We start from the raw sequence: 12,275 nt of genomic DNA on the forward strand, positions 1-12,275 counted from the left end.
TTTCTGAGACCGGTTCCATTGATTATTGCACATTTACCGTCAAAAGAAATAATTTGAAGAGACCCAAACCGCATTTTAAACAAATGAAGTAAGCATGATGAATCTGATTTGGATAAGTGGAATCAGATGCTAATACACAAAGCTGACATTCAAGTCCCAGCGCAGTGGAAACTGAGTCAGCGGCCTCATCAGCCTTCTAGGGCAGGGGACCCTTGGCTTTCTAACTAAAGTCTGTCCTTTTAAATTAAAGCTCACTTCTTGCTTATCTTGGTTCAACTACCACACAGTTCCCAAAGCGCTTCATATTCATTTAGGCTTCTCAAGAAATCCTGAAGCCATTTAAGCTTGCAGGCCACACACCCACATAGAGATACTGACGCCCAAATCACTTACAACATGAGGAGCCACATGCATTTCTCAGTATCGCAAGACTACCACTGGGGGTCCCGGCAGCCATTTTGATCCGGTGGGAGGCAGCTCTTTTCGTTTGGGGCGGGGGAAGGGGCTCAGTCTGTTTGAAGTGTGTGGGGGGTGACTGGGGAAGGAGAGAGAGAGGGGTTTCCATTCAGGGTTTTTGGCTAGTTTCGGTTTTGGCTGACATGAACTGGCAAATTTTGGCTGTAGATCGGTTTTAGCTGAAACTGGAAAACCTGCTTTTGGTCGCCCTCTAGTCTAAGTATATTATTTTGATATTGTTTCATTGTGAATTTATGAACGATGCTGAATGCTAACAATTTTGAAAATACTCTGAAAGTATGAGGGCTGTTGCTATTTAAATTTTGACATAGATCCTATAGAGAGAGAGGTGCATTTTTATCCTGATTTCACTAACTCTAGCAGTTTTTGGGTTTCCTGAAGGAGCAGCATGTGAGAATTTCCTGCCTATGTTCAGCTGGAAAATGGATAACGGCAGTTTTTGGTTTCACTCCCCGGCATGTGTGACTCAGAGCTCCCCTAACAGCTGAGGAAAAGCTGATTTAATAAACTGAAAATTCCCTAGCCCGAGCAAACAAAGAGAATGGAAACTCTAGTCCGTGCTGAAGAAGGTGGGATATTCAGTCTGGGCTCTGGAGGATGGGAGGCAGCATACTGCTGTAACCCCTCCAAAGAGGATGCGTCCAGGAAACCAACATGAAATAAGGGGATGGGGTATTGCACTGTGAAGGTTGCAGAAGAATCTGATCGCTTGTTTCCTGGAAGCTAATTTCCTTTTAATGGCTAGACTATTTACGTTAGGGCTTGGTTGCTAGGTAGGCCTTTCTTAGCTGCAGATGTTTTTAATTGGCCATGCTAAAAAAAAAAAAATACATGTGCAGATGTTGGACTCGGGGTGATGATGGACACAAGGCTTGTGAAATGGTCATGCCGCAGCGTAGATGACAGCTGAAAACAACGGCGAGCAGTGTTGTAGAGTCAGGAACGATTTTGTGGTAGAGTGCTGGAGATCTGAAAATAGCTGAGATTTGTAGCAAACTTCATAGAACTTCACGGTGCGTTAGTAAAGTAACTTGCTGAACTAACGCACCACGAAGGTAAGGGGGAGGGAGGGAGATAGATTCGGTAGGTAGAAAGGAGGGAGGGAGGGGGCCGCGAGCAATCAGTGACTGCGCGCGTTCCCTCCCTTAACTGTGGGGACAAGGCCATTCACCGTCCCCGCAGTGAGCACTTCCCCCCCCCACACCGTTTCGGCGGATAACAGCCACTGTGTCATTCTCTATTACACATCAGCATCCAAAATAAAACATAACATTTGTCATACAAATTACACTATAATTCAAATTACACACTTACATACAAAAAAAATCAAATTGCATATAACATACACGTCGCATCAACGACGAACATCATTTAAGGACAAAAAACTGGCCAAACCCTAAAATACATCAAAATATAAAATTGCATTTAGCAGACAGGACGCCTCAATGACAAACATCATTACATAAAATCAAACAAACCAGACCACTGAAAACCTCCATGGCCAGCACTCTGCACTCAACAGTCACCACTCCTTCTCCCTCCGCCACACTCAGACCCTATAATCCATCTTACAGAACAGGTGACTTTTCAGCAGTTTCTTAAAGTTCTGTAAATTTTGCTGTTGGCTAATATAGCCTGGAAGATTGTTCCACTCCCTGGGGCCGATACAGTGAAAGACACTATTCTTAGAAGAGGAAAGCCTTAAGTCCCGCACAGATGGAACAAACGGATCACAGTGCTCAACTGAGTGGAGCAGTCGAGCCGGCTCACGCGGCAAGATGCTCTGGACCAGGTATTTGGGGGCCAACTTCTGTAAGCACTTGACAACATTTACCAGTAGCTTGTATCGTATCCCGTCCCTTACTTCTGGCCAATACAACCTTATAAAATATTCTGTCGCATGCATAATTGTTTAGCAGAATTCCATGAGGGTAGTGATTCTTTCACTTACTACTTTGAGAAATTGTTGTCTTTCTTATTTTACATTTCGCATTATCTGACATTATGGACGCCTGATGCAAGCAGACACACCAAAACAGGGCCTGTGTCGAATCTCTCTGAACTTGATGTTTTGAGATTTGTTGTTCCACTGCAATTAAGGCTGCCTTTGCAGACCTGGTTTTCAATCCTCCCTTTGGCCATCCCTACTGGATGTATTTTGAAAGCTGGCCAGGAATCATTTTGCAGCTTTTAACGTCTCTCTCCATCTATTGTCTATAAATTCCCAAGAAGTTCTAGATAATGTACAAAACTCAAAGAATAAAGAATCTTGTGAAATACCCAGAGTTCACCAGTCTTTGTTTGGACTTATCCCCTCCATCATGTTTCAAAACTCATACAAACAATAATAGGATTCATCAAACAATGTTCACTTCGGGAGTAAAATATACTAAAATCCTTTTTCTTTTTAATTCTCTAGGAAAGCAGTATTCCCCATCACGTACACAGATGGATTTATTGAACCGCAGTCCCCAGGTGCTGACTCCTAGGCATGCCATCGAGAGCGCCCTCACGCCTCTGACCGAGCAGGAAGGAGAAGCGTACTTGGAGAAATGTGGCGGCGTCCGACGCCACACAGTAGCCAATGCACATTCCGACATTCAGTTGCTGGCTATGGCTACCATGATGCACACTGGTCTGATTGAGGAACATGAGAGCGGAGAGCAGTGTCTCTTGCTGCAGTCTAGCATTGGCCAGCGGCAGTGTGCTAGTGAACCCAATATAGTGGAGAGTCCTGGAGGGCTGGGAGTTGTACCTGGGCAGGAGCCCCCGGATCTAAACTACACATCCTTCAGCTGAGGAAAGTCAAACGTGCACCAAAACAAAGAGAACAGGCTATGCCATGCCTGTTGGGTGTGATTAGGAAAAGCAGTATCTGATCCTTTGGGATGGATTTACCAAAAAGCAGAGTGGGCAAATGCCCCAGTAGAGCAGGTGCCCTGCTTGTGTCGTTACCAGCTGCTACACCGTTTTATCTGAATTAAGTTGAGCTAGGGGATGAAGTGCAGCCTGTTGTCCAGATACCATCGGGTGGCAGAGGGGATATAAATCCACCAGTGGAGATGGTCCTTTGTGGTCTGTATTGTAAGATGATTGAAACGAGCTACAACTTTGGAAACAATTGCCATCCCAAGCCTTCTGACTTCCTAAAATGGTCTTTGCTGCATTGGACATGGATCAGGACTGCATCCAGGTAGAGTGAACTTGCAGATATAAAAAAAAAAGCAATCATAAGCATGCAGAGCCACTCGCCTACCACAGAAGATGAAAGCTTCAGTAGTTTTAAAGTACAATGAGGTGCTTCCAGAACTGCAATATGCTTGTTTACACATAGAACTGCTATAGATTAATGGTCAGGAGTGCGTCTGATCTGGGCATCCTGTCATTTTATTGGGAGCACTACCTTACTTGGGATGTCCTGCTGCAATTTTTTGAACTCAGATTTCTCTTTTTTGGGGGGGAGTAGGGGGTGGGGAGGAAGGACAGGGAAGTTTCCTCTTTCTCCCTTGGTCTACTAGTTCAAGCAGAAGTAGGACTGGGATTCTTTACCATGAGCCTCCAATCACAACTAATCAGGGATTCTCTGTTTTATAGCACTCCCCTCAACTCACTTAGGCCAGTCATTGCCGTGGCAGTTCTCAAGTCGGAGCTTATCCTATGAAGGAATTCAAGTGCCTGCTTTCTTTTTATAGAATATTAGCAAAACCTCTTAAATATACCTATAACAGTCACAAGCAGTTATGCCATCCTTAATGCGGGTGTAAGTAAGTGTTGATGCCTAAATGTTGGACATATCAAACTTGCATTAGTTGTTCGCAAGATTTCTCTATTTATGGCAGCCTTAGGCCCGGATTCTGGAAATGGCACCTACATCGCATGGCGCCTCCCAGAAATGGCACCAGCCGCATGTCAATTGCTCATAAGCGCTGTTAAGCAGAATCGGGGCTTATGTCAAACTGTTGATGTAGGCCAGGGTTTTAAAGACCAACATTACTGGCTCCTAGGTTTGACTGAAAATCACTCCTAATGGCACCTAAAATAATTTCTGGTCATAACCATGCCTACTTTGAGCTACATGATGTAGCCGCGATTCTGATGCCTATCAAGGTAGGTGCTTGCTGGTTCTTACCTTTTTTTAAATTGATTTAAATTGGTTTTTAAATGGTGTACTCATTTATTGTGAAAATTAAACCAATCAAAGCGATTAAGTTAGGCAGCAATAGGGCGCGTACCGCTTAGAATCCGGACTAGTGTTTAAGTAATTTTTTCACAGCGCCCTTAGGCCACACCTTTCCTCTCAGGTCTTCTCCTCCAACCTCCCCCCCCCCCCCCCCCCCCGGGGTGACAACAACTACGGTGGCAGAATAGAGTTCTACCTTTGCTGGCAGGAAAATCCAAACCTTGCCATCTTTAGTGGTCCACTGACTGAGCCCTGAGGAAGTTGGCAGCATGCTTCAGCTGCCAATACCAAAAATCCTGCAAATACTCTGAACTGAAAATTCAATCCAGATCCTCCGCATGGCAGTGCCCAGCTCCGACACTGAACTAGTAGACAGGCCCAACCTCAGTATTTGGGGTTTAAAAAAATAAAAATAAAAAAAATTAATATTTGCTGTGCTATTTTCAACTCCTGGCAGCTTTTCTGTTTTGAGATTGAAAGATCATTCCCTGGAATATTTGACCTGTTTTTAAAATGTAACTTGAACTTTGGCTAAGTGAGTCTGAGGAAGGAGTTGGTGAAAGTCATATCCTAGTCTGTACCTTTGCATAGGGATGTAGAAACAGTCTTTTGGAAACCATCAGCGCCCTGCTTTCTGCATCACCAGCCAACAGAGTGGGGTGGGTTCAGACCCTGGGTCCCCTTTTTCTTTCAGTCTTGCTCGGATTGCTGAAAAATGTTATGTTTATATTATTTAGTGCCAACATTGTTGGCATCTGCTGGGAACGAATTGGGAACTGGGTGGCTGAATGCAGTGGTTTCCTGCTGCTTCTGGTTTCTTGAATAATTGTTATGAAAATTACAAAAGTGAGAGTCTGCGTTGGGCAATTCAACATTTCATTAAAATGCACCAAAATTTGCATCATGCTCATTCACAACGTTGTCCATCCTTTTGGAAGTAACATAACGGTCAGTAGAATGAGATAATGTATGGTTTTTGAATGGTGTCCCTTATTGAGCTCTGGATCCCTATGGGAAGCAACCTGAATGCAACTGGTGAAATACAGGTACTCCAAGAGGTTTCGCTGGCTTCTGGTGTTTTGGAGGGTTCAGTCCAAGTGTGCTAGTGTATTTAAAAGTCTATATGGGATTTTCTCCCCATTACTTACACTTTTCTTCAACTCACAACATCCCTTCTCTACTAGAAAAATACATAAATTTAAATTAGTATGTCCCTCTATTAGGGGTATTTGAACTTTATGTAGGCTCTCCCAATCTTTGGCATTTGCCTTGGTAAAAATCTGGAATGAACTTCCTCCAGAAATTAGATCCCTTTTCTTGTCATGTTTCAGAAAAACTTTGAAGATCTATTTTGTTTAAGAAATTCTTAACTGTTGAATATGTATTGTAATAGTTGTACTCCTGTTTAATTATTGTTTTCTCCTACCCTTTTGGGCTAATTTTATGTACCGGATCGAGGCCCCTTTGGGAAAAAGATCCGGTATATAAAACTAAGGACTGGATTGGGTTCAGCCAAGAATCAAAGAGAAGAAGCAATATTCATGAGATCACTCTAAATCAGAGGTTCCCAACAAGAGTTGTATGGGATGGCTTATTTTTACCAGTTTTTGCAGACTGGAAGTCAACATCGTCCCACTTCCGATGCAGCCAGGGCCTGTCCTATATGTAGCACAGATAGTCCAAAGGTTTTTCTAATAGGTACATTCTCATCTACTGATGCAGGAAAATTGAACCTTTTTGGGAGATAAAATATGGGGGGAATTCATCAAAGGGCACTAAGCACGTTAGCATGCACTAAAGATGCCCATTACATTCCTATGGGCAGCTTTAGCATGCACACTAATGAGCCTAGCGCTCATTGCTGAATTCCCCCCTAGGTTGGTTTTACTTCTGTTTGCACATAATGAATAATTTTCTGCACTCATATTGATGGCTGTAGAGCAAGATATGTTGGTGAAATGGCCAGAAAAGTTTACAAGATGTGCTTTGCATGGCCGTTGTTTTCCTAGTCACGTCAGGCATGATCACCACTTACTTAGGGATTGTGACCAATGGTTGAAGACATTGATAGCGTTTTGTTGACCGTTGCTGGCATATTAGGCCATGTCTTGGTTTTGGCATTGAGTTGCTGGAGCTGGCTATACTATAGTTAATTACATAGAAACATGGTGGCAGATAAAGGCCAAATGGCCCATCCAGTCTGCCCATCCACAGCATCCATTATCTCCTCCGCTCCCTAAGAGATCTTACATTGACTTTTTATGTGGTCCTGTTTGTGGTGTGACCTTGGCTGGTTAAGTGCTGATTAGCAGCATTTAACCAACTAGCTGTCAACTCTGTCCTTCAAAATGCTTTAACTAACTGGCCTTATAAGTGCTGCTGAAAATGATTTGTTAGCCCCAAACAGACAATTTAACTGGCCAGGAGCTAGTTCTAGTCAGTTAAATTGCTTTGAATATTGACCCTCTTGGTCTTCACTCCTGGTCCTAGAGGTCCAGAAATGGGTCTAGTTTTCAGGATACCTCTAAAGAATATGTTTGAGAGAGATTGCATATCTACGACCCCCATTGTATGCAAAATCTTTCATACATATTTATCAGGGAGATCCTGCAAAGTTGACCTATCGGTGCCTTGGAAAGACTGGGAGTGAAGACGACAGCTGAAGGATTTCAAAAGCCTTAATGTTCCTTCTCTGATCTCTCTTAATTCTGCTTCCCCAAAGTCTTTCTCTCGTTTCCTTGAGGAGTAGCCTCATCCTATAAACAGGACTTCCAGCTTTCCTTCCTCATTCATCTCTTTGTTAAAACAAGATCTGTGAAACCAAAGGTTCCCCCTGGGCGTTAAAAGGAAACATGCAACTTATCTGCTAAATCACATGGAAGGACAGCTTGAGTTTCTGCTCTGTGTTCTTGGGGGGGGGGGGAGGGGGCAGGCAAGAGCACTGAAAGTCCTTATTGGGTCTTGAAGCATTTCCCTGGAATTTTACAAACAAACACAAGAACCCTCATGACATTGAGTGATTGAATTCCTTTTTTTGTCTGACTTCCTGGAGTATTTGATCAGACTGGACACAAATACCATTGCAATTATGTACTGGCAAAATTCAGGAGTTTGCATTTAGGTATCGGTGCCTTTTTTTTGTTCCAGAAAAAATAAATCAACAGAAAGGCGTTGGCTTAACTACTATGTTTAATGATGAAGAGACTTACTGGGATCAACTTTTATAATTTTTTTTGTCTTTGCAAACATTTGCACAATAAAGTTTTGGAATTTTGCACTTTTTGGTAAGGATGTTTGATTTTTAAATGGAAGCAAAGCTCCGAATTGCCTAAAAAAGCATATTGGGGCTGTTTATGTTTTAACAGAAACTGAACGATGGTTCATGACTTGAGCCCCAATCGATTTGTAAGTCTTGATAAAACGATTGCCTCTATTTTAAAAGTATCTTCATATGCACATGTAGATGACAAAGGGCCAGATTCACCAATCTGCCCGATTAGGCCAGATCCTGGCAGGTCTGACAAATTCAGAAAAGAAAAATATGCAGGTGGGGGCTTTTCTGCGATCCCCACGTATGCGCAGACCATATTTAGACCCGCTTTAAACCTGTGGGTTAAAACCACATGCTCATAGTGTGGGAAGGGCAGGAGAGATGGGGGAGAGTAGAGTGGCGATCGAGGCAGAGCAGGGCGGCAGGCAGGAGACAGATTGGGGCAGAGCAGGGCTTCTATGGAGCTGGAGAGTCAGTCGCTTCTTGAGTTGATCGGCCAGCCCAGTCGGTTTTAAAATTTTGGTTGGTGAATCGTGTCCCCGACTACTTTGCATGCGTTTCTCCTCATCTGCATGCACGGATTTGAAGCGGATCGCAGGAGAGGTAAGTGAATCAGGCCGGAGGGAAATTTGCTCGTTAAGGGGGGTCGCAAACTGATCAGGACATGATCAGTTTGCTTTGTGAATCTAGCCCAAAAAGACATGTAAATGATGCTTTCAGAAGTTTTTTTTACACATTGAGACGAGCAGAACTGCAGAGATTTCAAGAGGGCATCAACCGGACTCTTCTCCCTTTCTGACCTTGTTATTATAGCTTACCAAAATCTGCTTTCCAGTTATCGATATCTTGAATGTGATTACACCACTCACTATTTACCCATGTTTGTTTATCTGAACTTTTGGGTCATGCATGTAATCACTAAAGCACTTCCTGTCAAAAATCATATGCTGTGTAGAAGGCAGGAAGTGCACATAGAAGCCAGGGGAAATCAATAGTCTTAAGCAACAGTGATAGGAAGAGTAGTTCCTTTTAAGCTCTGAGTACTTGGGTGCAGTCCAACAAACATTTATGCTGTATTTGTCTAATCTACCAAGACCATTTATTTCAGGCTTGTCTAACATTTTTTTTTTTTAATCAGAGGCACATTTAAATATTTTGCAACATTCATAGGACCAAGATGTGCATGCACGGGCATGTGAGCGCCCACACACTCTCTGCCATGCCACCTCCCAGCCTTCTTCCAGTCTCCTCCTCTCTGTTTCTTACCCCACACCTAGGGTTATCAAATGTCCAGAAAAACCCAGACATGTCCTCTTTTTAGAGGACTATCTGGGGTCCTGGACAGACTTTCCGAAACCCTACAAACTCCGTCCGCATCTGGAGGGCATCTGATGTCACATACATCCGTGCATGCTCCAGGCCCTCTAGATATTCAAACTTCTCTTACTGACTTACAAGTGCATTCACTTTATAGCCCCTCAATCTCTCCTTGCTTATGCTCCCCCCATGAACTCTGTTCATTGGATAAGTCCCTCTTTTCTGTACCCTTCTCCACTACCAACTCAAGACACTGCCCCTTCTTTCTTGCCATGCTGTAGGCCTAGAACAGGCTGCCAGAGTCAATACGTCATGCTCCATCTCTAGCAGTATTCAAATCCGAGTTAAAAGTCCACTTTTTTAGAAGTTGCTTTGAACTCTTACTGTCAGATACCTTTATCTATTATATCATTCCTTCTACCAGAAACTCTCCAACCCTGCGATGGCCTGTCTGTCCATCCAAATTAGATTTTAAGTTCTTCTACGTAGGGACCGTCTATTGCATGTTATATGTACAGCGCTGCAGAAATGATATATGGTAGTAACATAGTAATCACCCCTAAAAGAGATTTCAATGTTCATTCATTCATCATAGCATTAGCAGGCACCATCTTTCAACTGAGGCTCAGAAACTGTGGTGGGCCAATTTCCTCTATGCTCAGCTTTATTTTTCTTTCATTTTGTATCACCTTGCCTCACACCGCTCGCTGCTTTCCTCTACCAAAGTTTTCCAAGCCATAAAACCTCCACGGAAGGCCACCCACAGACCTTGGGCTGGCCAACAGTCAAGCTCCAAAGTCAACAGAACACTGGGCTCGATGTATGAGGTTAGGGAGCTGACACAGCTGCAGTTATGGTTTTATTTGGGGGTGCGTCTATCACTTCTGCATAGAAAAATGACACAGTTTAGTGCGGTAGTTCTTAAACTTGTCCTGGGGAACCCCCCAGCGAGGCAGGTTTTTGAGATTTCCCTAATGAATATGCATGAGAGAAATTTGCAATCCTACTACCTACTTTTTAGGCAAATCTCACTTGTGCGTATTCATTTGGGATCTTGAAAACCCATCTGGCCAAGGGTCCCCCCCAGGAGAGGTTCAAGGACTACTGCACTAAAAAAATGTGGCATTTTTCTGTGAAGACAAACTGTTTTTTTGCCTCGTACTCCAAAATACAGCGGCAAGGCTGATCTTCCAAGCCCACCGCTTTGAAAGGGCTAGCCCATCTACTCAAACTCCACCTGTGAAAAAAAAAAAAAAAAAGAATTCACTACAAGTTAGCTTGATGAGGCCACTCCATCAGACTAGTGGCCAGCATTCCAGTTTCGCACACTTTCCTCAAGGATCACATAGAGATTTAAGATATCATTTCCATCCTCTCAAAGTGTACATTGGAAGAGGATGTTTTAACTCCACCTTCGAGTTCCTAGGACCATGTAGTTGGAAGAGCCTACCTGCCTATCTGCAACAACTCCCCACACACTGCCTTTTCAGGAAAGATTAAAGACATCTCTCTTCTCTCAGTAGTCTCTACTCATCCAAGTCTTCCACTCTAAAACTAACCTAACAATGTTAAACTCGCATCTCTCTAACACTATATCACAAATGTAACTTAATTTGCTGTAAGCCACAATGATTCCCTGTTGAAAACTGCGGGATATAAGACATTGTATTGTATGGCTTTGGGCAAACCATCTTTTTGTAACACTGTGTACATTTCTGGAGATGACACCAGGATGTCACCAGGATGAGTGCCTCCAGAGGACAGCTACTAAGATATTTAAATATCTCTACCTTCAAGGTAAAAATGTACAGCAGGTGATGTTCTAATGAAAAGGAGGCTCTAGAAGGGATGAGGATGAAAATAGTTAAGACACAGCACTGTTGTAAAGAGAAATTCCTCTCCATCCCCCCACCCTTCACACAGTCCAGCAGCTCCCTTCCGCCGGCCAGCCATGCATTTCCCTCTCTCCCTTTCCCTTCCCTTCTCTTGTGGCGAAACTGGCAATTTGTATAAGGCTAGGCGCTGTATTACAGCTGGAGCCTTGAAGTCGCATCGGATTGCCTGCTAGAAAAGTCTCCTCCAATGCAACCAGAAACAGGAAGTTGCATCAGAGGAGACTTTTCCAGCAGGCAACATGACACAACTTCAAGGCTCCGGCTGTAATACAGCTCATAGCCTTATAGAAATCGCCAGTTTCAACAGGTAAGGGAAAAGGAAGAAGGGAGGGAGATGCAGGGCAGGCGGGAGAGAGGGGGCTGCCGGACTGAACGCTCGTTCACCGTGTGAGCTAACCATTCACCGCTCCATGGGGCGGTGAATGGCCTTGTCGCCGATCTCACGGTGACCTTTTTTTTGGTCACCGTTTTGGCGGGTTACCCGGGGCTGTATAGCACAAAAAGAGGTAAGAGATAGGTAGGAGCTATTCCCCAAACCGACATAAAACAAATACTAGAGAACTTGAACATTATTTGTGCCTCCAGCTTTGAGAATGGAGGACCATTCTATAAAATACACTCAACCCGGAGCACTATTTACCAAGTTTTTCCAGCACCACTTTTCGTCCCCTTTAAACAGAATGCCCACCCCTTAATGACTGCATACATCCAGTATTCTAAGAACATAAGAACTTAGTATAGCCCTACTGGGTCAGATCAACGGTCCACAGTGGCCAATCCAGGTCACAAGTACCTGGCAGAAACCCAAACCCAAAGAGTAGCAACATTCCAGGCTGAATCTCAAAGAATTGCACCATTCCGGAATCTCAAATAGCAGCAACATGCCAAGCTACTGATCCCAGGGCAAGCAGTGGCATTCTCCATGCCAAGACCTTTTCCTCCAGGAACTTGTCCAAACCCATCTACGTTAACCGCTTTTACCACATCATCTGGCAACAAGTTCCAGAGCTTAACTATTCTTTGAGTGAAAAAATATTTTCTCCTATTTGTTTTAAAAGTATTTCCTTGTTAACTTCACATCAAATGTCCCCATGTCTTATACCAACACATAAGACATCATTCCCAGGCCCAGGTA

The 12,275-nt window shown here is 43.6% G+C and overlaps 2 protein-coding genes across 2 annotated transcripts in view; one reads left to right on the forward strand and one right to left on the reverse strand.

The window, feature by feature from the left end:
- The window catches only part of PRR5L (proline rich 5 like), a 49,758-nt gene extending 44,195 nt beyond the window's left edge, over positions 1–5,563 (forward strand). The window contains exon 10 of the mRNA XM_033927936.1: positions 2,897–5,563. Within this exon, the coding sequence (XP_033783827.1) occupies positions 2,897–3,276 (380 nt within the window). The 3' untranslated portion in view covers positions 3,277–5,563. The remainder of the gene's footprint in view (positions 1–2,896) is intronic.
- The window catches only part of TRAF6 (TNF receptor associated factor 6), a 333,270-nt gene that overhangs the window by 64,194 nt on the left and 256,801 nt on the right, over positions 1–12,275 (reverse strand). The gene's annotated exons all lie outside the window — the stretch shown is intronic.

The sequence above is a fragment of the Geotrypetes seraphini genome, chromosome 19 (assembly GCF_902459505.1).
Source record: "Geotrypetes seraphini chromosome 19, aGeoSer1.1, whole genome shotgun sequence".
Classification (NCBI taxonomy): domain Eukaryota; kingdom Metazoa; phylum Chordata; class Amphibia; order Gymnophiona; family Dermophiidae; genus Geotrypetes; species Geotrypetes seraphini.